Consider the following 27,821-nt stretch of genomic DNA (forward strand, 5'->3'; position numbering starts at 1 on the left):
TTGTGATCACCTCATTCAAGAGTGATTTCACAGTAGCTCCAAAATTTAACTTAAGTTCAATGTCTTAGGAATTTATGCTTCAGTACACTTTAACATGGGTAAGGAGACATATGGACAAAACTTTTTTTTGCAGCATTGTTTCATCTTGCAAAATATTGGAAAAAACCTAAATGTCAATCACAAGGGCATTTGTAAAATAAATAACTGTACGTGTGTACTACCTATTTGGATATACATACATCTACTTCCTCATTCCCTTGGTTATCTATTTTAATTTCTTGGCTTTAAATATGGTGTATGTGTATGTTTCCTCCATTTTATCTGCAGTTCAATTCTCTCTACTGAATTCCCTTATGAGAGTGCTCCTCAGGTATTATAATGTGTATTCAAAATGTGTGAACTCTTGATCTCCACACCACCCCTATCTCACTTCTTTGACAGCTCCCCTATCTCAGTGGATAGCAAATCCCATCCTCTACTTACTTGGTCCCAGAGCCTTAGAGTCATCCTCTCTATCTCTCATAATCAATTTCCAGTTGGTTAAGAAGTGAATTATTTTTGGTCTACCTCCAGATTATACCTGGAATCCTACCGCTTGTCACCACAGTGGCTGCTATGACCTGCACTGGACCACATCATGTCTTGCCTGGATGACTGTAGTAGCCAGTCATCCACTCTACACTTGCTTCTGTGGTCTGTTCTCATTAAAGCAAGCAGGATGATCAATTGTTTTAAAGCATTCAATCAAAACAAATTTTATTTTTCTGCTCAGAACTGTGCAGTGACTCCGATTTCACTCAGAGTAAAAGCCAGGAACTCATTGGAGAGTTCCTGCAGTGGCCTGCAAGGACCTCCATGACCTGGTCCCTGTTAATTCTTCGGACATCATTCCTAGTTACTCATTTTCTTTCTCATTCACTCATAACCAGCTTACCTTCCTTAATGCCCCTTGAGTACACTTATATTCTCCTGTCTTAGAGCATCTTTTCTCCGCCCACAGTGCTCTTTCTCAGGATATCTCAGGTAGCTGCTCGACCTCCTTCAGATCCTTGCTTAAATGTCACTTTTTCAATGAGAGTTACCCTGAACCACTTTATTGCCTCACCTTTTCTTTATTACAGAATACTTACAGCCTCTTAAACTAGAGCCTTTATGTATTTGTTACGCTTACTTCACCGGTTAGATTGTAAGCTTCATTTGTTTTCTTCAGTGATAGATCCTGAGGGTCTGAAATACACTGAATAAATCTATAAATAAAGAAATATGCAAGATACAAATAGAAAAACTCAAAGTATATAGCTATTAATAGCATTCTGTAAAAATAGATATTTAAATGATGTAAATGCTTATAGGTGGATACAGTGTCTCTGGAAGACTGTGAAAGAAACTGGTAATTTGGGGTGCCTTTGGGAGAAACAGTACCGGGGTGGACAGGGGGGCACATTCTATGCTTTTAGAATCGCTTCTTCAATCAAAGAACAAACTAATTGAAAATACACTGCATATCTGAGCCTTATTCTGAAATTCAAAATTCTTTGTACAAGAGTTTGAGTTCTTTGAAAGATGTGTAATTGTAATATTACCACTAGGTGGCACATACTTACTGATAAATTCTTAAAGATTCTCAGACACAGGATTAAAAATTGCTTTTTCGTTCCCCAGACTCACCAGGGTTTAATTTTGGAATATTTTGCATCGGTTTTCTTAAGAAATTTCCTCAACTTTAGTTGTTTAGTGCTGTAACAGCTTCCCAGGTGGCTCAGTGATAAAGAATCCTCCTGCAGGAGATCGGGGGTTCAGTCCTTGGGTCAGGAAGATCCCCTGGAGGACGGCATGGCAACCCACTCTAGTATTCTTGCCCAGAGAGTCCCATGGACAGAGGAGCCTGGTGGGCTGCAGTGCATGGGGTCTCAAAGAGTTGGACCTGACTGAGCAACTGAGCGCACACACATGTAACAGCTTATAGGTGATTTTTCATTATCTATAAATTATTTTTAAAATCTTTTAAATTAATTTATTTTTGGCTGGACTGGGTCTTCCCTGCTTTGCGCAGGCTTTCTATAGTCGTGGTGAGCAAAGGCTACTCTTCGCTGAGTTGTGGGGCCTTCTCATTGAGGTGGCTTTTCTTTCTGCGCAGCCCAGGCTCTAGGCGCAGCCTTCAGCGGTTGCGGCACCCAGGCTCGGTAGTTGCCTCACAGGCTCAGTAGTTGCCTCACAGGCTCAGTAGTTGCCTTTGTGAGGTTAGTTGCTCTGTGGCAAGTGGAATCATCCCAAACCAGGGATTAAAACCATGTTCCCTACACTGGCAGGTGAATTCTTATCCACTGCACCCCCAGAAAGTTACCATGAAAGTGAAAGTCACCGTCGTGTCCGACTCTTTGCGACCCCATGGACTATGCAGTCCATGGAATTCTCTAGGCCAGAATACTCCAGGGAAGCCCAAGAAGACTGGACTGGGTAGCCCATCCCTTTTCCAGCAGATCTTCCAGACCCAGGAATCGAACCAGGGTCTCCTGCATTGCAGGCAGATTCTTTACCGACTGAGCTATCAGGGAGGCACCACCAGGGAGGTCCTATAAATGTTTAACTTAGCATCTTTATAACATTTGAGAGGCGAAAATGTTTTAAATCTGCAAATGTTATTATAGCTTAGATAGTCTTAGTTTAAATTATCTGATGTTTTTTGAATTGTATCTGTCTCTCTTTTCTTTTTTCCTATGAAATAACTTAATAAATGAAATTTAGGTATTCTGTGTACAAAAATCTATTGTTTGATTTACAAAAATAGATTTTTGTTTGATTGTATTTTTTTCACTACTTTTATGGCAAATACTGTCCAGTACCACATGCAATTTAACACCTGTGTTCTTTTTGGAGCTGAAGTTTGCAAAAATAAAAAGATGGCATGCATTTTATAAATTGTAAATTTTTTAAGCATCATAAAAACCTTTTAGGGACAAGCTCTAAAATAATATTGGCAAAATTACTAGGCCATATAATTTTTACAGTCATTTTTAACCTAAAGATTCTTTTATTCCATTTTTCTTTTCAAATTAAATTTTCCAGCTGTTATTTTTTTAAATATTTTGGCTATGCTACATGGCATGTGGGATCTTAGTTCCCAAACCATGATCAAACCCATCCCCCCTGTTTTGGCAGCATGGGGTCTTAACCACTGGACCACCAGGGAAGTCTCTCAAGTTATATTTTTTAAAAATTGAATATATATTTAGAAAAAGAACTGTACTCAAGTAGAATAACATGTATTGATCACTTATTATGCCAGAAAACTCTCTCATCTATTATTCCTTTAATACTTACTGAATTTAATACTTATTGTTTCCTTTAATACTTAATGGTGATTGCATTAGCCTCGCTTTACAGGTGAAGAAATTGGGCACAGAAAGTTTCAAAAAATTGTATGAATATGCCAGCTATCTGCTATAACACCAAAACTAGATGTGAATGGAATTAGTTTTACTACAGTAAGAAACTATGCCTTTCAGTTTTTATCATTACATTACCATTGCCTTCCAAGAAGTAAGATGCCTTGTTACTTAAAGAGGAATCAAAATTTTTCTTATAAAATGTATTAATGTTCACTACTTTGTTACACTGGTGGTCTTAACTATCTGTAACTAAGTCTGAGATAAATCATATTAAAATATCTTAGTGAATTGAGACTCTGACCCTTTTGGCTATTAACATACAAAATATCCCCAACTTTGCTATATTCTAAAATATACCAAAAAATAATAATCAAAGTCTAGTGTATTGTACAGTGCTTAGTTTAGTTCAAGCTCAACAGCTGAACCTGTTTAAAAAAAATACACTTAAAGATGAATCTTACTATTTTTCTGTCTTTCTTTAGCCAGAAAAATGTAAGAAACATAAGTGGTATAAGAGTGCCCTACAAGAAGCATACCTCCTCTATGGATGTTCTCATGAGCAAAGGCTGGAAGGATGCTACCTATCAAAACAGGGTACGTGTGTTGTTTATTCTTCACCACCACAAAACAAGGATTTATTCAAGAGTGTCTTTCCAAAACATGTTTGCACATTTTAAAATCTCTCTTTCCGTTTCACAGGAGAATAGTATATCTTTGTCCAATGAAAATTTATTCTTATATGGATTAATAGTATTTATTTTTTGCCCTCTGAAACTATTTTCCAAGACTAAACATGCAATCCATTTTTTAAAATTAATTTCTGTTGGCGCATAGCTGCTTTACAATGTTGTATTATTTTCTGCTGTGCAGCAAAGTGAATCAGCTATATGTATACATATATTCCCTCTTTTTCAGATTTCTTTCCCACTTAAGTTACCACAGAGGACAGAGAAGAGTTCCCTGTGCTAGATTCTCCTTAGTTGTCTATTTTATGCACAGTATCAATAGTGTATATATGTCAATCCCAATCTCCCAATTCATCCCACCCCCAGCATCTCCCCTCGGTAACTGTAAATTTGTTTTCTACGTCTGTAGTTTCTGTTTCTACTTTGCAAATAAGTTCATCTCTACCATTTTTCTAGATTCCATGTAAAGCGATATTATATCAGTATAATATTTGTTTTTCTCTTTCTGACTTACTTCACTCTGTATTATAGTCTCTAGATCCATCCAGATCAGATCAGTCGCTCAGTCGTGTCCGACTCTTTGTGACCCCATGAATCGCAGCACCCAGGCCTCCCTATCCATCACCAACTCCCGGAGTTCAGAGACTCACGTCCATCGAGTCAGTGATGCCATCTAGCCATCTCATCCTCTGTCGTCCCCTTCTCCTCCTGTACCCAGTCCTTCCCAGCATCAGAGTCTTTTCCAATGAGTCAACTCTTCGCATGAGGTGGCCAAAGTACTGCAGTTTCAGCTTTAGCATCATTCCTTCCAAAGAAATCCCAGGGCTGATCTCCTTCAGAATGGACTGATTGGATCTCCTTGCAGTCCAAGGGACTCTCAAGAGTCTTCTCCAACACCACAGTTCAAAAGCATCAATTCTTCAGTGCTCAGCCTTCTTCACAGTCCAACTCTCACATCCTTACATGACCACAGGAAAAACCATAGCCTTGACTAGACGAACCTTTGTTGGCAAAGTAATGTCTCTGCTTTTGAACATGCTATCTAGGTTGGTCATAACTTTTATTCCAAGGAGTAAGCAAGCATCTTTTAATTTCATGGCTGCAGTCACCATCTGCAGTGATTTTGGAGCCCAGAAAAATAAAATCTGACACTGTTTCCACTGTTTGCCCATCTGTTTCCCATGAAGTGGTGGGACCAGATGCCATGATCTTTGTTTTCTGAATGTTGAGCTTTAAGCCAACTTTTTCACTCTCCACTTTCACTTTCATCAAGAGGCTTTTGAGTTCCTCTTCACTTTCTGCCATAAGGGTGGTGTCATCTGCATATCTGAGGTTATTGATATTTCTCCCAGCAATCTTGATTCCAGCTTGTGTTTCTTCCAGTCCAGCGTTTCTCATGATGTACTCTGCATATTAGTTAAATAAACAGGGTGACGATTACAGCCTTGACGAACTCCTTTTCCTATTTGGAACCAGTCTGTTGTTCCATGTCCAGTTCTAACTGTTGCTTCCTGACTTGCATACAAATTTCTTAAGAGGCAGATCAGGTGGTCTGGTATTCCCATCTCTTTCAGAATTTTCCACAGTTTATTGTGATCCACACAGTCAAAGGCTTTGCATAGTCAATAAAGCAGAAATAGATGTTTTTCTGGAACTCTCTTGCTTTTTCTATGATCCAGCGGATGTTGGCAATTTGATCTCTGGTTCCTCTGCCTTTTCTAAAACCAGCTTGAACATCTGGAAGTTCACAGTTCACATATTGCTGAAGCCTGGCTTGGAGAATTTTAAACATTACTTTACTAGCGTGTGAGATGAGTGCAATTGTGCAGTAGTTTGAGCATTCTTTGGCATTGCCTTTCTTTGGGATTAGAATGAAAACTGACCTTTTCCAGTCCTTGTGGCCACTGCTGAGTTTTCCAAATTTGCTGGCATATTGAGTGCAGTACTTTCACAGCATCAGCTTTCAGGATTTGAAATAGCTCAACTGGAATTCCATCACCTCCACTAGCTTTGTTCGTAGTGATGCTTCCTAAGGCCCACTTGACTTCACATTCCAGGATGTCTGGCTCTCGGTCAGTGATCACACCATCGTGATTATCTGGGTCATGAAGATCTTTTTTGTATAGTTCTTCTGTGTATTCTTGCCATCTCTTCTTAATATCTTCTGCTTCTGTTAGGTCCATACCATTTCTGTCCTTTATCGAGCTCATCTTTGCATGAAATTTACCTTTGGTATCTCTGATTTTCTTGAAGAGATCCCTAGTCTTTCCCATTCTGTTGTTTTCCTCTATTTCTTTGCATTGATCTCTGAAGAAGGCTTTCTTATCTCTTCTTGCTTAGATTCATCCATGTCTCTGCAAATGTCACTTTTCATTCCTTTTTATGGCTGAGTAGTACTCTTTTGTCTCTTCTTTATCTATTCCTCTGTTGATGGACATTTAGGTTGTTGACTTCCCTGGTGGCTCAGCCGGTAAAGTGTCTGCCTACAATGCGGGAGGCCTGGGTTCAATCCCTGGGTCAGGAAGATCTCCTGGAGAAGGAAATGGCAACCCACTCCAGTATTCTTGCCTTGAAAATCCCATGGGCGGAGGAGCCTGCTTTAAGTTCTAAAGCAGACCATAGGGTCACAAAGAGTCGGACACGACGGAGTGAATTAACGTTCATGTCTTGGCTCATGTAAATAGTGCTGCAAAGAACACTGAGGTGCATGCTTCTTTTCAGATTATAGTTTTCTCTAGATATATGTCCAGAATGGGATTGCTGGATCATACGGTAGCTCTATTTTTAGTTTTTTAAGGAGCCTCCATCCTGTTCTCCATAGAGGCTGTACTAATTTACATTCCCACCAAAAGTATAGGAGGGTTCCCTTTTCTCTACACCCTGTCCAACATTATTATTTGTAGACTTGCTGATGATGGCCATTCTTACCAGTGTGAGGTGATAATTCATGGTAGTTTTGATTTGTGTTGCTAAGTTGCTCCGTGTCCCAGTCGTGTCTGACTCTTTGCAACCCCGTGGACTGTAGCCTATTAGGCTTCTCCATCCATGGGATTCTCCAGGCAAGAATACTGGAGTGGGTTGCCATTTCCTTCTCCAAGGGATCTTCCCGACCCAGGGATTGAACCCAGGTCTCCTGCATTGGAGGCAGACGCTTTAACCTCTGAGCCACCAGGGGAGCCCAATAATTAGTTATGCTGAGCATCTTTTCATGTGTTGTTTGGCTATCTATATGTCCTTTTGGAGTACTGTCTATTTAGCGCGCACTCTATTTAAATGTAGGTGTTTTAATTAGTGCTTCTGTCATCTATATTCTTAACGTTTCTACATAGATTCTCTTATGTATTTCAAAGCATTTATTTCAATATTAGAAGCTATGGCTTTAAAATATATTCCTTGAGTGAAACTTTTATTTGGATATGCTATATTATTTTAGAACAAAGTATTTTTCAAAATGTTTTATTTTAAAAAAAAATTCAAGGCAGAGGTAAAAAGTAATCTTTAACTTCTTTAATTAGGTAAAAAAGTATAATATTTCAAAGCATCGTCAAAGTTCTCTTGAATCATAAATATTGTGGTTTATGGGTAGCTTTTTAAATGAATTCATAGGGTTTGTAGCAGCTATAATACATTTTTAACTCTAAAAAGAATTTAATAGTTGCATGGAAATGATTTTTCAATAAATAAATATATTTAAATTTTTTTCTGCTTAGTGATCATAAAAAGGATATTTTTTTTTTCCTTACAAGGTACCTTCTGATTTTCTCCACCTTAAGTTCTAAAGCAGATTTTTCTAAGGGAGGATCCGGTCTTTTGTGCTTACTGAATTTTAAAGTAGAGTGATATTTTTTCTCCTGTAGAAAAGTTTAAAACATATATAAAAACATTTTATTTGAGAAAAAGTTTAAATATTAACCTAGCCACCTAAGTTTAGATTTTAAAGCATATAAATAGATTTGAAAAGAATGGAAAAAGAATGATAAGCAAACTCCTGTGGTCAAGACTTTTATTACCACAAATGTGATTTTATTCCTTGAGCTGAAAATATAATGTCTCTGTTTATTAGCAATAAAGGTTGAACTCACTTTAGTGTCACAAATACAATTTTATGCTTTGCATGGGCTATACATTTCTCTGTGTAACCAGAATAAACTGAAATATTTAGTGTTTTTAAACATTAATATTTTGTAGCAATGTATAGTCTTTTACTTTTGAAAGTTGTATTGCAGCCATTTCACACTAGCAGTGACCTGGTCTCGGTAAGTTATCTTGCCTTTGCTGCTGTTGTGTGTGCCAGGGTGTTGATGTCTGCGTCCTTTGGCATTCTTACTTGTCTGGAGACCTGGAACGGGGTTATTTCTGATTGATTTTGCAGCAACAAACCATTTTCTTGATGAAAGTCTGATGGTTTTTACATGCAGAATTTGTATAATTCAGCCTGATTATAGAGAGCCATGTGCCTAAGGACTCTCATTTTGTGCCTGAAGTATCCCAAATTGATGGGCGTGAACAGACTTCTAGGAGTTAAGTCTTTGCGTCACAGGCTCACTCCCTTTTTACTGCCTCCAAAAGAGAATTTAGTCCTGTGCCTGCTTAGCTTCTAGAGTGGATTCTAGGATATATACAGCTTCTTACTGTATTCAAAGTAGGTTTGAGAGATAATTAACTATTATTAAAATATTTTACAGAAGGTCAGTTACTTAAAAGGTTAGTTGCTTAGAGGCAAACCATTTATTTAATTCCAGCAGCTGTGAGGATTTCTCTACCACCAATTATATTCCATTGTTTGTGTGTACCAGTTTATTTATCCACTCACCCATTGAAAACATCCTGGTTGCTTCCAGGTTTTCAGTTCAGTTCAGTCGCTCAGTTGTGTCCGACTCTTTGCGACCCCATGAATCCCAGCATGCCAGGCCTCCCTGTCTATCACCAACTCCCGGGGTTCACCCAAACTCGTGCCTATGGAGTCGGTGATGCCATCCAGCCATCTCATCCTCTGTTGTCCCCTTTTCCTCCTGCCCCTAATCCCTCCCAGCATCAGAGTCTTTTCCAGTGAGTCAACTCTTCACATGAAGTGGCCAAAGTATTGGAGTTTCAGCTTCAGCATCAGTCCTTCCAGTGAACACCCAGGACCTTTAGAATGAACTGGTTGGATCTCCTTGCAGTCCAAGGGACTCTCAAGAGTCTTCTCCAACACCAGAGTTCAAAAGCATCAGTTCTTTGCCGCTCAGCTTTCTTTCTAACCCTAACTTCCCTCTCATATGGTTGTAAATAAAAATTTTAACATCTCTTATGATTCATGATGCATAACCACCTCTACTCATTTGGAACATTTTTATTTTCTACCTGAAGCTCCTCTTTTATACTTTAAAAATATGATGTGGATATAGTTCAGAAGAAAAGTAAAGGTCCTTTTAATTATCCAAATCTACATTTCCTGTTAACTGCTTTTCACTCTGTATGTCAGGGTTCTTACATGCAGAGATTTCTGAAGGGAGGAAATTAAACCTTTCTCACTAGGGAGAATTCAGCTCTTAGAAAATAGTAAATGCTGCTGAAGTTGAACACAGGCTTACTGTTATTAACAGAGAAATCACTAGTGATTGTTATGTTTTAAAGTATTACATCAGCATTTTCCTCTGACATTTGAACTAGAGTTCTATTGCACTGGGAGACAGTTCTGCAACTTTTGAGTGTAAAGAGTTCTTGAACAACAGTTTGGATGTTTCTGTTTCCAATTCATCTCCCTACCGGATGTTTTACTTAAGAATCGCTTACGTTTTGAGAAGAAACATGAGTTCTATTCTATTCTCATTAACTCTCAATATATGATCAGGGTCCTTTGGATCCAATTTTAGTCTTTTTGTGCAGTTTTAGCTATTTGTACAGATTAGCATTTCATTGTGATTTTTATTATTGTCAGAGGTCTTCAAAAGAACAGGGAAATTTTTTTTGATTCAACAAAGCATGTTCCATATTGTAACTACTACCAGGTCTCACTGGGCCCTTAAATCTGAAATGCATTGTGGAATTTCAACATCTTATTTTTCCCTCTCGGAATATTTTGCTATTTTATCATTGCTCATCAATTATTCCCAACTGTTTGAAAGACAAATAATTATTTAAATGGAAGAATGATGAAATCACTTGAAAAGATGAGACAGTAGTGAAATATATCATTGACAAACTATTTTTCCTAGTATTACAAGGCTTAAGATCTCTCCCTCACTCTCTCTCTAACACACACACACACACACACACACACACACATCAATTAGCTAAAATGGAAGAGAACATTGTTATCTAAAATCTACCAGACATTGTTTTAGGAACTTTATTTTATGTAGATTATATTTTTTAAATCACAGTATACCAATATATTACTCCTGCTTCATCAGTTAAGAAACTAAAGATCTGAGTGACAACATGTAGTATTTTATATTTTACATTGTCTAGTATAGTGACTTATGCCATGTAAATATTCTGTGTGTTTCAGTTAATTATATTAATTTGTTTGGGTACAATGTATATTTCAGATCCATATGATATTTTGCATAAAATCCATATACATTTATTAAATGTAAAAAAATTGAGCACCTGCTGCATTGAAAAGTGGTCCCTGCCTCAAGGCACATCCTAGCCTTGCAGAGTGCTTAGATATATATCGAAGAAGCTGTAAGACAGGGAAAAAAGTTCTGTGACCTGAGATGACTATGAGTTTGCAAAAGAGGCGGGTATTTCTCCTAGCTGAAGAATCATCTATGGTGGTGGGTCATCTTGTACGTTCATCAGGAAGGAAACATATACTCCAGAAGAAGGGGTTATTTCAAGCACCAGCTGAACATAGGAAAAAGGGAAATTTACACGTGGCAGCCAATTGTAGGTATAAATATAATAACCTACTCCTCTAGTTTTCTGTTTTGTGAAAATAATTTTTTACTGCAAAATTCGCTTTTAGATGGCAAGAATTTATTTACTCTTATCCTTTTTGTTTTACATGCTCATTGTGATTATATTCCCGTATTGATAAATCTTTTTCGTTTCTTTCTTAAATTTTAATTTTAATTGAAGGATAACTGCTTTACCCCTAGTGTTATGTTGGTTTCTACCATACAGCAACATGAATCAGCTGTATGCGTCTGCTTAGTCACTCAGTCATATTTGACTCTTTGCAACTTCATGGGCTGTAGCCTGCCAGGCTCCTCTGTTCATGGTATTCTCCAGGCAAGAATACTGGGGTGGGTAGCCATTCCCTTCTCTAGGACGTCTTCCTGACCCAGGGATCGAACCCAGGTCTCCTGCATTGCAGGAGGATTCTTTACCGTTTGAGGCACCAGGGAAGCTCTATGTATACACATATCCCCTCCCTTTTGAACCTCCTTCTTGAGCCTCCCTCCCACCCCACCATCTCACCTTTCTAGGTCTTAACAGAGCACCAGGCTGAGCTCCCTGTGTTATATAGCAACTTCTCTCTGGCTGTGTATTTACGTGTGGTAAAGTATATATTTCAAAGCTACTCTCTCGTCTTATCCTTGCCTTCTGCCACTGTGGCCACAAGTCTGTCTCTACATCTCTGTCTATTACTGCCCTGCAAATAGGTTAATCAGTACCATTTTTCTAGATTTCATATATATGCATTAATATATGACAATTGTTTTTCTCTTTCTGACTTATTTCACACTGTATAACAGGCTCTAGGTTCATCCACGTCAGTTCAACTGACTCAAATTCATTCCTTTTTATGGCTGAGTAATATTCCATTGTATATGTCTACCACAATTTCTTTATCCATTCATCTGTTGATGGACATCTAGATTGCTTCCATGTCCTGTCTATTGTTAGTAGTGCTGCAGTGAACATTGGGGTACAAGTGCCTTTTTGAATTATTATTTTCTCAGGGTATATGCCCAGTAGTGGGATCACTGGTTCATATTGTTGTTGTTGTTGTTCAGGCACTAAGTCCTGTTTGACTCTTTGTGACCCCATGGACCACACCACACCAGGCTTCCTTGTCTTTCATTATGTCTCAGAACTTGTTCAAACTCATGTCCATTGAGTCAGTGATGCCATCCAACCATCTCATCTGTTGCCCCCTTTTCCTCCTGCCCTCAATCTTTCCTAGCATCAGGGTCTTCACATCAGTTGACCAAAGTATTAGAGGTTCAGCTTCAGCATCAGTCCTTCCAATGAATATTCAGGGTTGATTTCTTTTAGAATTGACTGGTTTGATCTCCTTGATGTCCATGGGTTTCTCATGAGTCTTCTGTAGCACCACAATTCAAAAGCATTAATTCTTTGATGCTTAGCCTTGATGGTACAACTGTCACATTGATACATGACTACTGAAAGAAGCATATGTTTGACTGTACAGTTCCTTTGACTGTACAGACCTTTGTTAGCAAAGTGATGTCTCTGCTTTTACTATGCTGTCTAGGTTTGTCATAGCTTTTCTTCCAAGGAGCAAGTGTCTTAATTTCAAAGGTTATATGGTAGCTTCATTCCTAGTTTTCTAAGGAATTTCCATGCTGTTCTCCATAATGGCTGTATCAATTTACATTCCCACCAACAGTGCAGGAAGGTTCTCTTTTCTCCACATCCTCTCCAGTATTTATTGTTTGTTAGCCGTCTGTATCTCTTCTTTGGAGAAATGTTGGTTTAGGTCTTCTGCCCATTTTTTGATTGGGTTGTTTGCTTTTCTGATATTGAGCTGCATGAGCTGCTTGTATATTCTGGAATTTAATCCTTTGTCAGTTGCTTCTTCTGCAGTTATTTTCTCCCATTCTGAGGGTTGTCTTTTCATCTTGTTTATAGCTTCTTTACTGTGCAAAAGCTTTTAAGTTTAATTAGGTCCCATTTGTTTATTTCTGTTTTTATTTCCATTATTCTTGGAGGTGCGTCAAAGAGGATCTTGCTGTGATTTATGTCAAAAAGTGTTCTGCCTACGTTTTCTTTTTAAGAGTTTTATAGTTTGGGCTTACATTAGGGTCTTTAATCCATTTTGAGTTTATTTTTGTGTATGGTGTTATGAAGTGTTCTAATTTCATTTTTTTACACATAGCTGTCCAGTTTTCCCACCCCACTTATTAAAAAAGCTATCTTTCCATTGTATATTCTTGCCTGCTTTGTCAAAGATAAGGTGCCCATAGGTGTGTGTGTTTTATTGTAGGCTTTCTATCTTGTTCCAGTGATTCATATTTCTGTTTTTGTGCCAGTACCATAGTATCTTGATTACTATAGCTTTGTTGTACAGTCTGAAATCAGGAACATTGATTCCTCCAGCTCCATTTTTCTTTCTCAAGATTGCTTTGGCTATTTGGGGTCTTTAGTGTTTTCATACAAATTGTGAAATATTTTGTTCTAGTTCTGTGAAAAATGCCGTTGGTAATTTGATAGGGATTGTATTGAGTTTGTAGATTGCTTTGGCTAGTATAGTCATTTTCACAATGTTGATTCTTCCAATCCTAGAATGTGATATATCTCTCCATCTGTTTGTGTCATCTTTGATTTCTTTCATCAGTATCATAGTTTTCTGTATACAGGTCTTTTGCAGGTTTTTATCCTAGGAATGAACCTACCTAAGGAGGGAAATTAAGGAAATAATCCCATTCGCCATTGCAACAAACAATAAAATACCTAGGAATATTTCTTTAAATTTCAAAGGTCATATGGTAACATCATTCTTAGTTTTCTAAGGAATTTCCATACTGTTCTCCATAGTGGCTGTATCAATTTACATTCCCACCAACAGTGCAAGAAGGTTCTCTTTTCTCCACATCCTCTCCAGCATTTACTGTTTGTAGATTGTTTGATGATTACCATTCTGACCAGTGTGAGGTAGGTGATACCTCATTGTAGTTTTGATTTGTGTTTCTCTCATGATGAGTGATGTAGAGCATCTTTTTGTGTGTCTTTTAGCCATCTGTGTGTCTTTTTTGGAGAAATGTCAGTTTAGGTCTTCTGCCCATTTTCTGATTGGGTTGTTTGCTTTTCTGATATTGAACTACTTGTGTACGCTGGAGATTATTCCTTCATCAGTTGGAATATTCCTGGGTATTTTATTCTGTTTGTTGCAGTGACGAATGGGATTGTTTCCTTAATTTCTCTTTCTGATTTTTCATTATTAGTGTATAGGAATGCAAACAATTTCTATGTATTAATTTTGTATCCTGAGACTTTACTAAATTCATTGATTAGCTCTAGTAATTTTCTGGTGGCATCTTTAGGATTTTCTGTGTACATACATTATCTTGTCATCTGTAGACAGTGAGAGTTTTACTTCTTTTCCAATCCAGAGTCCTTTTATTTGTTTTTCCTCTCTGATTGCTGTGACTAGGACTTCCAAAATTATGTTGAATAACAGTGGTGAGAGTGGGCCCTCTTTCTTGTTCCTGATCTTAGAGGAAATGCTTTCAGGTTTTTCACCATTGGAAATAATGTTTGCTGTGGGTTTGTTGTACGTGGCCCTTGTTATGTTGAGGTAAGTTCCTTCTCTTTCATTTTCTGGAGAGTTTTTTTTTTTTTTTTAACATAAATGGGTATTGAATTTTGTTGAAAGATTTTTCTAAATCTATTGAGATTATCATGTGATTTTTATCTTTTATCAGAAGCCTTTTATCTTTCAATTTGTTAATATGGTGTATCACACTGATTTGCATATATTGAAGTATCCTTGCATCCCATGGATAAACCCCACTTGATCATGGTGTACGATCCTTTTAACATGTTGTTAGATTCTTTTTGCTAGTATTTTGTTGAGGATTTTTACATCTATATTCATTGATGATATTGGCCTGAAGTTTTCTTTTTTTGTGATTTCCTTGTCTGGTTTTGGTACCAGGGTGATGGTGGCCTCGTAAAATGAGTTTGGGAGTGTTTGCTTCCCTCTGCAATTTTTGGGAAGAATTTGAACACGATGGAATTCACCTGTGAAGCCTTCTGGCACTGGTCTTTTGTTTGTTGGAAGATTTTTGATCAATTTCATTTTCAGTGCTTGTTATAGTTTTTGTCATCTCATGGTTTTTTTTTTTTGTTTTTGTTTTTTTTTGATTGGTGGGTCTGTGTTCTTTTCTTACTAGTTGTTTGGCCTGAGGTTTCTAGCAGTGGAGTTTGTGGGCACTTGGGTGAAGTGGCGTGTTGGTGTTGAGATGTGGACCTCTGGGATACCTCATCCTGATTAATATTCCCTGGGGCCTGACATTCTGTGTTAGTCTAGCAGTTTGGAATCAGTGCTCCCACCACAGGAGTTCAGGCCTGTTTCCTGGCCTGTGAGCTGGGATCCTACAAGATGCAGGGTGCAGCAAAAAAAGAAAAGAAAAAAGTAAAAAATAAGGGAGCAGATCAATAACATATAATAAAATAAAAAATAAATTTAAAATACTAACAGATATGTTAGAAAAGATATAAATCTATATGAAACAGGCTCTGGAGGGTAAAACCAAACTTCAGTAGCAAAGAAGAAAATAATAATAAAAAATAAAAAGGAGCAGAACAATAACAAAGAATAAAAAATAAAATGGATTTATAAAACTAACAGATATATCAGAAAAAATAAGAGTATATATGAAACAACACCTGGAGGGTAAAACCAGACTCCAGTAGCAAAGAGAGAAAAAGTATGTGCGTGCGCGCGCGTGTGTGTGTGTGTGTGTATATATGTTTATGTGTGTATATATATATCTATGTATATATGTTTATATGTATACATATGTGTGTGTATATATGTTTATATGTATATATATATTATACTAAATAAAAATAAAAGGGAGCAGAACAATAACAAAGAATAAAATAAATTTAGAAAACTAACAAACAGTAGAAAAATTAAGAATATATATAAAATAGCTACAGGTTGTAAAACTGAGTGTAAAACTGAACTCCACTGGCCAAGAGTAAAAAACAAAAAAATCTAACAAAACAATAAGAGCAACAAAGAAAGGCATCATGGGCCTTAGGTGGGTAAGGGCTTAGGTGGTTGTAGAGTTTAGGTGGAGGCAGGGTTTAGGTGGGGCGTGGGGTCTTGGTTCAGGACCATGCCTCCAGAAAAGACCCTGGATTGGGGTAGGAGGTAAGGCCTGGGCTCAGCCCAGCTGAGGGGGCCTCCAGAGTGCATCAGGCTTCCAAGTACAGAGGATCGGGCTTGGCGTCCCAGGAGGCTCCCCCAGGCTGAGTGGATGGTAGAACACCGGGCTGTTTCCCACTCTTCCACACCCAAAGAACATACCCCTAGCCAGCACAGCTCTTTCTCCTCTTTCTTTCCTGTGCCTGCAGGGCCTACATGGGCAATGCATGTGCTTGGAAGGGACTCTAGAGCACAGAGGGGGCTCCAGAAGACAGAGGGAGACTTGACTTCTTGACTGCCCCTCCCCTCCTGCTCCCCCATGGTACCTGGCCACCCAGGGGCTCCTCCCGTTGGCCTGATTGTTGGGGATTCCCCACCAGTGTCTAGTGAGTGTCCTAAGCATGGGGAGACAGGGACTCTGTTTCTGCCCTCTCCACCATCTTGATTCTGCCTCTTTGCATAAATGCAGCCCTGAAACCTTACAGTTAATATCCATAGCCCTTCCCATTTTTCATTACCACAGTTTTAAGGTTTCTAAAACATATCTATGGATAAATATTTACATAGAATCTATTCAATTATGGAATTCCAGATTGAACATTTTTTAAAAAAAGACCAGTTGTGCCAATGATTTTTACTAATACACACACACATACTTTTGCACATATCAAAATGATCTTTAAATAATTTTCTATACAATTGACCCTTGAACAACATGAGTTGAAACTGAGCAGGTTCACTTATACACAGATTTCAGTGAATTCACTTAATAAATATATGAAAAATGTGGGGAGATTGGTGACAATTTGAAAAAATTTACAGATGAACTGCATAGCCTAAAAAATTTGAGAAAAGTGTATATCATGAGTGATTAAATTATATGTAGATAGCAGTCTATTTTAATCATTTACTACCATGAAATACACACAAATATATTATAAAAATTAAAACTTATTAAAATGTACATAAACACAGATTGTATATGGTGCCATTTGTAGTCGGGTGAAATGTAAACAAACATAAAAATGCAGTATTAAACCATGATTGCATAAAGGTAAGTGTTGTGCACACACTGTGCCATGGTAATACTTTCCCAGCTACCTCCTGCTGCTGTCACAGTGAGCACAGATGTAGTGCACACCTGTGCAAATGCTGTGACACGGGTCACCTCTGCACGAGCACTTCATCTCTCCACTAAAGTTGCGTATCACAGTGGAAAGTGTTCTCTTGCAGTTCTCACATATGTCCATGCAATACCATAAGCCCTGAACAATACCATAGAACCCACGAAGTGCCACTAATGATGCTGAAAGTGCACCCAGGAAATAAGTCACGACGTTCCAAGGAAAAACAGAGTTACTTGATATGGACTATAGACTGAGGTCTGCAACTGAAGTTGCCACCATTTCAAGATGGATGACTCCAACCATTGTAAAAAGTGAAACAAGGAAATTTGTGAAGCTATCACTTTGGCTACACTGCTGCTGCTGCTGCTGCTACTGCTGCTAAGTCACTTCAGTCGTGTCCAACTCTGTGCGACCCCATAGATGGCAGCCCACCAGGCTCCCCTGTCCCTGGGATTCTCCAGGCAAGAACACTGGAGTGGGTTGCCATTTCCTTCTCCAGTGCATGAAAGTGAAAAGTGAAAGTGAAGTCGCTCAGTTGTGTCTGACTCTTTAGCGACCCCATGGACTGCAGCCTACCAGGCTCCTCCATCCATGGGATTTTCCAGGCAAGAGCACTGGAGTGGGGTGCCATTGCTACACTAGCATGCACCAAAACCTTTCACTTGAGTGCAATACCCTTTTTACCTTGCATTGAAATTGCAGCCTTAGTGTGAGTACAGGTTTGCTATCAAAAAGACATACCTTAGACTCTAGTATGATTCAAGAAAAAGTGAGGTTATAATATGACAACTTAAAGCAAAAGGAAGGTGAGGGATCTGAATTGGAGAATTTACTGCCTGCAAAGGATGATTTGATTTTAGAAAGAGGTTGGGCTTACGAAATGTCAAGATAACAAGAGAAGCAGCTTCTGCTGACCAAAAGGCAGGAGATGAGTTCCCAGATGGCATTAAAAAAGTCACTGAGGAGAAAGGATGCCTACCTGACAGATTTTTAATGCAGATGAAAGTGTCCTATTCTGGAAAAAAAATGCTGCAAAAGATATTTGTTAGTAAAGAAAAGAAGCAAGTACCAGGATTTAAGGCAGGAAGGGCTAGGCTAACTGATTTTGTGCAAATGCAGCTGGATGTATGATCAGGACTGCCCTTATCCATAAAGCTGCTAACCCACAAGCTTTGAAGGGAAAAGATAAACAGCAGCTGCCAGTCTTTTGGTTGTACTATACGAAGAAGGCCTGGACAGCAAGAATTTCATCAGTGCTTTGTCCTTGGAGTCAGGAAGTACTCCACCAGCAAGGGACTGTCTTTTAAAGTTCTGATATCAGAAATGCCCTGGCCCCCAGAATGCCATGAGTTCAGCACTGAAGGTGTCAAAGTGAACTGCTTGCCTTTTGAACATATATTCTCTAATTAAGTTTCTGAATTGCTGGGAGAAACATCAGTAACCTCAGATATGCAAATGACACCACCCTTATGGCAGAAAATGAAGAGGAACTGAAGAGCCTCATGATGAAGGTGAAAGAAGAGACTGAAAAAGCTGGCTTAAAGCTCAACATAGAAAACAAAGATCATGGCATGCAGTCCCATCACTTCATGGCAAATAGATGGGGAAACAGTAGAAACAGTGACAGACTGTATTTTCTTAGACTCCAAAATCACTGCAGATGGTGACTGCAGCCATGAAATTAAAAGACACGCTCCTTGGAAGAAAAGCTATGACGAACTGGAACATAATATTAAATAGCAGAGACATTACTTTGCCTACAAAGGTCCGTCTAGTCAAAGCTATGGTTTTTCCAATAGTCATGTCTGGATGTGAGAGTTGGATCATAAAGAAAACTGAGCAGCATTGAATTGATGCTTCTGAACTGTGGTGTTGGAGAAGACTCTTGAGAGTCCCTTGGAAATCAACACTGAATATTCATTGGAAGGACTGACGCTGAAGCTGAAGCTCCAGTCCTTTGGCCACATGATGTAAAAACCTGACTCACTAGAAAAGACCCTGATGCTGGGAAAGATTGAAGGCAGGAGGAGAAGAGGATGACAGAGGATGAGATAGTTGGATGGCATCATCAACTCGATGGACATGAGTTTGAGCAAACTCCAGGAGTTGGTGATGGATAGGGAGGCTTGGTGTGCTGCAGTCCATGGGGTCGCAAAGGGTCGAACACGACTGAGTGACTGAACTGAGCTGAATTCAGTCTGTAGATCAGGGATCATAGAACTTTTAACGCTTGTTACACATGGAAAGGATTGTCAACGCTCTAGAAGAGAACCCTAATAGAACATTGTGAAAGTCTGGAAGGATTGATTACACCATTGCAGATGCCATTGTTGTTACAGAAAAATCCATGAAGCCCATCAAGCCTGAAATAATAAATCCCTGCTGGAGAAAACTGTGACCAGATGTGCATGACTTCACAGGACTTACAATGGATCCAGTTGAGGACATCATGAAAGAGGTTGTGGGTATGACAAAAAGGGTAGCAGGTGATGAGTTTCCAGACCTCGGAGAAATTTAAGACAGCACACCAGAGGAATTAACAGATAACTGCTTCTGAATCAGGGCCAGATGATAAGGAAGAAGATGTAGAAGAAGCAGTGCCAGAAAACAAATTGACATCAGACAATCTGGCAGAAGGTTTCAGATTACTCAAGCCTCGTTTTAACTTTTTACATCATGAACTCTTCTATGATACGGGCACTGAAACGGAAGCAAATGGTGGAAGAAGTGTTAGTATTATTTTGGAGAAATGAGGATGCAAAAAAGTCAGACAAAAATGAAGACGCATTCCTATACAGTGACATCAAGTGAGCTTGCCTATCCTGTCTCCCCTTCCACCTCCTCCACCTCCTCTGCCTCTGCCACCCATAAGAAAGTCCAACCCTTTCTCCTCCTCCTCCTCCACAGCCTTGTCAAAGTGAAGCTAATGAGGATGAAAACCTTAATGATGACCTACTTGTACTCAATTAATAGTAAATAATCCTCATGCCATACGGTCCATAAATGTATTTGTTGTGCACTATGTGGGTATCCTCGTGTGCCAGTCTAACACTTGCAGTAGAGTATGTGACACTGTGTGTCCTCCGCATTAGTGCCCAGGCATTCATCATGTAGAGCGTTGTGTGCAAGACTTATATTGAAGTGAATAGACTAGCCTTACATAGGCAAAAGGTGAGTGATAGTTAACACAAAATTAATAATGTGTTAGTTTTCTTACAGTCTTGTAACTTTGCTTTCAAAGAATTATATTACGTACAGTACCTCTCTGTCTCATAATTGGGGAAACTGCATATCAGCCTATCATCACAGGTAAGGGGTTTTAAAAAATATAACAGGTGTCCCATTCTGTCTTGTGAATGTGACCATAATATTGTCTGCCATAAAAATGTTATAATGATTTATCCATTAATGTAGAGGCTGGGCTACTGTGAGCAATCATATCTATTACACTGGGCAGCCATGTCACTGTTTCTTCATGAAACATGAATTTTGTTTTCACATTATCTTTTCATATTTGATGTCTAGTGTTAGTAATACATGTGACATCTACAGTATTTTGTATCATAGAAGACAAAATTGCTATAGGTAGTGACAGACGGATGATTCATCTTAAAAACAAATCACAAACTTACAGCATTGATATATATATACAGTACAGTACTGTAGACATTTTTTCCTTTCCTGATTTGCTTAAAGACATTTTCTTTTCTCTGGCTTACTTTATTGTAAGAATATAGTATATAATACATAATAACATACATGATATGTGTTAGTCAACTGTTTACATTATCAGTAAGGCTTCCAGTTAACAGTAGGCTACAAGTCATTAAATTTCAGGGAGTCAAAAGTTATATGTGGATTTTTGACTGCACAAGGGGTTGGCACTCTAACCGCCATGTTGTTCAAGGTCGGCTGTACTCTTGTTTGATTAGCCTCCTCACTCTTGCTGCGTCTTTCTTGGAGGTACTGTTGGCAGCCCCATTCGGGGCCCCGAATGGAGGCAGCAGGCATAGAGACCAGGGCCTTGTGGTCGGATGTATCTGCCCCATTGCAGAACCTCAGGCTGTGGAGTGGAGACGGGGCTGCCCCATTGCAGAACCTCAGGCTGTGGAGTGGAGACGGGGCATGCACCTTTAAAAACTTATCAGGAGGATTAAATAAGATGTTGTCTCTTTGAAGTCTTTATTCCTTGTCTGGCATGTAGTAAGACGTGTATGTAGAAGTAACTGGGATTTAATTCCAGATCCTACATACCCCAGGGCACTTGGGCTGACCGGAGCCTAGAAATGAAATGCACTGGATGCTTGCTGGAGGGCATCCAGCCAGCCAGTCAGATTTAGGGGCAGAGGTTTGTCAAATAAGTATATGCTCTTACTTTTGGATTACTTTGTTTTATAATCAACTCTGGGAGCTGAGTTTGTTAGCATTTTTATCAAAAAGGACCACAGAAAACACGTATCACGGTATGAGAAAGAAAATTCTGTGTAATGTTGCATTTATTCGAACAGGAGTGTAGGCACTTTTCTGAAGCAACCATTCTTTATTATCTTACAGACAAATCCAAAGCAGCTGGCAAAGTTACTGTGGTGGCCAAGAAAAGGGTAAGATCATATTTTATTAAATATACAGATTTGAAATTCAATCTGATTAATACACTTCTAAAAGAAAATACTATTTATATTTAATATTAATGGTTAATATTTTAATTTTTATGGTTAATTTAATATTTATGTTACTTATATCAGTGTAACAGAATTATCAGATTTTAGAATAATAGAAAATTTTAAGTTAAGAAATAAACAATTGCTTTTATTTGTGCATACTCATATTTTAATATTTCTCATACTAAAATATTTTATGTCATGTTATTATGTGTGCAATCTTCATAGAAAATTGAAATAATTAAAATTCACAGCTTATTGTGGACTTTACCTTAAAGTTAAGTAGAGAACAACATCAGACATTTTTTTGAATCTTTTTAATAAAAATTCATAAAGTTAATAGCATTTTAAAGCAATTTTTAAATTTTAATGTTATTCTGTACATTGTGTGCAGAGAGATGTTTAACTCTACTTACTGTCAAAGCTATGGTTAGGATAGGAGAAGCTTTGACAGTGTTCTCATGTGACAATATTCTCAATAGGACACCACTGAAAAAGAAAAGGAGTCAATGCTTTTAAACAAATTCTTCTGGACAAGTAATGTATTAGTGTCATAAGTAAGTGGACCGTGATTGAAAGCAAAGCCTATCCTTGTGGTCCTTCCCATGTGTTGAGTGATGGGGCGGGCACAGGGTGAACTCTCAGAAGGTCAAGTGTGACGTGGGGAAACAGGAAAGGCTGATGGGCAGGAACCTCCAGGTGGACAGGCAATGAGAGGAGCATCATTCTTGTGTTCCATGTATGTATATTTTTATATATGAGTCCTTTTAAAATCAAATTTTGTTTTTATCCTTTTGCTTTTTGCTTGTAAAAGGAATCTGGACTTTTCACTATGTAAATAGTGTAGATGCACCTTTGCAAAGGGAAATTCAACATCAGAAGACAAGGTTGCCCTTTAAAAAAGAAATGAACTAGGACTTGTGTGCATGTCTGAAGGTTTAGACAGGAGCGTGTGAAGTAGTGCAGGGTTGTTTATGAAGATGGTATTGTTTATTTCAGTCTCTACTAGAGGATATTTAGCATAAAAATTATAAAGGTAATATTAACTACCATTCTTATGTATTGCTTTATTTTTACTAGTGATTTTCACCAAAGGTGGTACTGTCTCTAGGTCAGTGCTATTCAAAATGTGGCCCACGAACCAGAACTGGTCTGTGAACTATCTATTTATTGGCCTGCAATGAGATAAGAGGAAAAACTGACAGTAACCATTTAGACACTTGCATGGTAATTTTTGTCTGTCAAATGCAATAAAATGGAATTTACATTCTGTATGTTTTAATTTTTTGTTTCGTTCTCCCCTAGTGACTCTTTTTTTTTTTTTAATAAAAGTATAGATATTGGACAGATTATGGAGTTGGGGAAGGTAACAACTGGCTTTTTACTACAGGTAGTTTGTGAGACACTGCCCTAACAGATATTTTAGGAATGTGTGGAGGTGTTTGGGAGTATAGTAATTGAGGGAATACAAGACATTCTGCTTTCCTTGTTGCTCAGCTGGTAAAGAATCTGCCTGCAATGCGGGAGACCTGGATTCTGTCCCTGGGTTGGGAAGATCCCCTGGAGAAGGGAAAGGCTACCCACTCCAGTATTCTGACCTGGAGAATTCCATGGACTATACAGTCCATGGAGTCGCAAAGAATTGGACACGACTGAGCAACGTTCACTTTCACAAGATGTTCTACTGAGCAAAGATTCAGGACAGTAGATATCTTGCAGTGCATTAAACAAGACTGTGTAATGTCTGTCCGACATTTGGTATGACTTTTGAATGTCCTGCTGAACTCAACAAACTACCAATATAATTGCAGAGTGATTTAATATAAAATAATACTGAAATATTATAAATTAGACCAAAAGCCATGAAATTTCAAAGACTTATGGAGAGGAAAATGGAAATAAACACATTGTTATTGAAATTACTGGATAATTTACATATTTTCTACCCTACATACTGTAACATTTTCAACCATATATTTACTTGTAAAGGGGATAGAGGTCCTGGTCTGTCACCTACCACTGCTATGATCTTCAATTTGGCTGCTAAACTCTCTATGCTCTCAGTTTCCTCCTGTTAAATGAGAAAATGAAAGTCTTACAATATAAAAATTACTCTTGACAATTTATATAAAGTACATAGCACAGTGCTTAGAAAATAGGAAACATTTCATAAATGTTAGCTATTGTTGTGGGAATATGGATTTATTTTTACATGTGGTACAAGGATAGAGTATAAAAAATTGCAGCAGCCTTATAGTGATAAGACTCAGGATGTGCTGCCCCAGAATACAGCACCTTGGTGTATTGAGTATTCTCACATGAAGGAATTTGTGAAACACCAGGTAGGAAGGAGTTTCTGACCTTCCCCTGAAGCAGGTCATAAAGGCCTCTTGAGGGAGTTGTCCTCCCTGTCCGTGGAGTACAGGAGCCTCCTGTCTCCAAAGACAGAGGGCACAGAGAGTTCTCAGAAGCAGGCTCCACATGTACCCCCGTGCGCCTTCCTATCCTGCCACATCCCTGTGACTTTCCACTCCTCGTCACACCCGGAGTCACAACCCTGAGGCTGAGTTGCTTCTCTGGGTCTTCATTTCCTATGGAGGCACCCCAGTCACATAAAACTTATATTAATTTTGCATGCTTTTCACTTTTTCATCTGTCTTTTGTTGTAGGGGGCCCAAATGAAACCTTAGAAGGGTGGTGGAAAAAGACATGTTTTCTCCCGGCACTCACTGCTTATCCCAACACCATTTATACTAATAAATAATCTTTCCCTACTTTGCTGCTCTTCTTTTGTTTTCTTCTCTATAATAGATAGTATGGGGCTTCCCAGGGGGATCAGTAAAGGATCCACCTACCAATGCAGGAGACAAGAGTTTGATCCCTGGGTTGGGAAGATCGAGGAGGAAATAGCAACCCACTCCAGTATTCTTGCCTGGAGAATCCCATGAACAGAGGAGCCTGGTGGCTTATAGTCCATGGGGTTGCAAAAAGTCGGATGCGACTGAGCAACTGAGCACACATGCTATAATGTATAGTATACCTTGTCCATAATATAACATGCAGCATTTTACATGTCAAAATATCCATATCTATATCTATTTACGTCTGTAGTCTTAAAATGAATTCCAAATTGCTGTAATTATTCTCTTTTCTTTAATGTGTGGGTTAGTGATCCTTCATTACTTTATTTTTTCAAAAAAATTTTTTTGTAGTTATTTTTCCTTTCTCAGACTCTATGTATATATGTATATCATGATGATTTGACATTTTAAAAAACCTTTTTGTCTGGGGAAGGACTAATGCTCCCAAGCCTAGCCAGTGCTTCAAGATGCACAGGGTACCTCTTTGATATGCACTAACCAATTCCAATTCCACATCTCCCAACTGTCTTCTGATCCTATTCTAAAATACTGAGCCAGCATTGCTTCTGCCCTAAATTATCCCCAGGCAAGGTTCCAGCCAAATGGAGACTCTTCCTCCAGGCCAGAGCGTTCTAGAATTATTCAAAGTAGCCAAAGGTCTAACTTCTTTACTCTATCCTGTCTTGTGGCAAGGGGAAACCCCAATAAAGGCGTAATTTACATCCTGGAATGTGAAGTCAAGTGGTCCTTAGAAAGCATCACTATGAACAAAGCTAGGGGAGGTGATGGAAATCCAGTCGAGCTATTTCAAATCCTGAAAGATGATGCTGTGAAAGTGCTGCACTCAATATGCCAGCAAATTTGGAAAACTTAGCAGTGGCCACAGGACTGGAAAAGGTCAGTTTTCATTCCAATCCCAAAGAAAGGCAATGCCAAAGAATGCTTGAACTACCACACAATTGAACTCATCTCACACGCTAGTAAAGTCATGCTCAGAATTCTCCAAGCCAGGATTCAGCAGTATGTGAACCGTGAACTTCCAGATGTTCAAGCTGGTTTTAGAAAAGGCAGAGGAACCAGAGATCAAATTGCCAACATCTGCTGGATCATGGAAAAAGCAAGAGAGTTCCAGAAAAACATCTATTTCTGCCTTATTGACTATGCAAGAGCCTTTGACTGTGTGGATCCCAATAAACTGTGGAAAATTCTGAAAGAGATGGGAATACTAGACCACCTGACCACCTGAGAAACCTATATGCAGGTCAGGAAGCAACAGTTAGAACTGGACATGGAAAAACGGACTGATTCCAAATAGGAAAAGGAATATGTCAAGGCTGTATGTTGTCACCCTGCTTATTTAACTTATATGCAGAGTACATCATGAGAAACACTGGGCTGGAGGAAGCACAAGCTGGAATCAAGATTGCTGGGAGAAATATCAATAACCTCAGATATGCAGATGACACCACCCTTATGGCAGAAAGTGAGGAGGAACTAAAAAGCCTCTTGATGCAAGTGAAAGAGGAGAGTGAAAAAGTTGGCTTAAAGCTCAACATTCAGAAAACGAAGATCATGGCATCTGGTCCCATCACTTCATGGGAAATAGATGGAGAAACAGTGGAAACAGTGTCAGACTTTTTTGGGGGGGGCTCCAAAATCACTGCAGATGGTGATTGCAGCCATGAAATTAAAAGACACTTAGTCCTTGGAAGGAAAGTTATGACTAACCTAGATAGCATATTCAAAGGCAGAGACATTACTTTGCCAACAAAGGTTTGTCTAGTCAAGGCTATGGGTTTTCCAGTGGTCATGTATGGATGTGAGAGTTGGACTGTGAAGAAAGCTGAGCGCTGAAGAATTGATGCTTTTGAAATGTGGTGTTGGAGAAGACTGTTGAGAGTCCCTTGAATTGCAAGGAGATCCAACCAGTCCATTCTAAAGGAAATCAGTCCTGAATGTTCATTGGAAGGACTGATGCTGAAGCTGAAACTGCAGTACTTTGGCCACCTCATGTGAAGAGTTGACTCATTGGGAAAGACTCTGATGCTGTGAGGGATTGGGGGCAGGAGGAGAAAGGGACGACAGAGGATGAGATGGCTGGATGGCATCACTGACTCGATGGACGTGAGTTTGAGTGAACTCCGGGGGTTGGTGATGGACAGGGAGGCCTGGTGTGCTGCAATTCATGGGATCGCAAAGGGTCGGATATGACTGAGTGACTGAACTGAACTGATTGATAATGAGTGATGTTGAGCATCTTTTCATGTGTTTGTTAGCCATCTGTATATCTTCTTTGGAGAAATGTCTGTTTAGTTCTTTGGCCCATTTTTTGGTTGGGTTGTTTATTTTTCTGGAATTGAGCTGCAGGAGATGCTTGTATATTTTTGAGATTCATTCTTCGTCAGTTGCTTCATTTCCTATTATTTTCTCCCATTTGAAGGCTGTCTTTTCACCTTGCTTAGAGTTTCCTTTGTTGTGCAGAAGCTTTTAATTTTAATTAGGTCCAATTTGTTTATTTTTGCTTTTATTTCCAATATTCTGGGAGGTGGGTCATAGAGGATCCTTCTGTGATTTATGTCAGAGAGTGTTTTGCCTATGTTATCCTCTAGGAGTTTTATAGTTTCTGGTCTTACATTTAGATCTTTAATCCATTTTGAGTTTATTTTTATGTATGGTGTTAGAAAGTGTTCCAGTTTCATTCTTTTACAAGTGGTTGACCAGTTTTCCCAGCACCACTTGTTAAAGAGATTGTCTTTTCTCCATTGTATATTCCTGCCTCCTTTGTCAAAGATAAGGTGTCCATAGGTGCGTGGATTTATTACTGGGCTTTCTGTTTTGTTCCATTGATCAATATTTCTGTCTTTGTGCCAGTACCATACTGTTATTTGCGCTAATTAATAAGCTTCTTATAATATAGAATTCATGTACAGCACCTCACTGAATTCACTTAGTTTTATATGCATCTTTCCACAAAGATAAATATTGTAATTGATCTTTACAGCTGGCTTATAGCCCCAGGCAAAGAGATATCTCAAGAAAGAA

The 27,821-nt window shown here is 38.7% G+C and overlaps 1 protein-coding gene across 2 annotated transcripts in view; it reads left to right on the forward strand.

Moving 5' to 3' along the window:
- Positions 1–27,821, forward strand: part of ZCWPW2 (zinc finger CW-type and PWWP domain containing 2) — a 400,309-nt gene that overhangs the window by 85,010 nt on the left and 287,478 nt on the right. For both annotated transcript variants that reach the window (XM_045163891.1, XR_006547320.2), the window contains exons 4-5: positions 3,872–3,983; positions 21,812–21,858. In XM_045163891.1, coding sequence (XP_045019826.1) covers positions 3,872–3,983; positions 21,812–21,858 — 159 coding nt within the window. The remainder of the gene's footprint in view (positions 1–3,871; positions 3,984–21,811; positions 21,859–27,821) is intronic.

The sequence above is a fragment of the Bubalus bubalis genome, chromosome 21 (assembly GCF_019923935.1).
Source record: "Bubalus bubalis isolate 160015118507 breed Murrah chromosome 21, NDDB_SH_1, whole genome shotgun sequence".
NCBI lineage: Eukaryota > Metazoa > Chordata > Mammalia > Artiodactyla > Bovidae > Bubalus > Bubalus bubalis.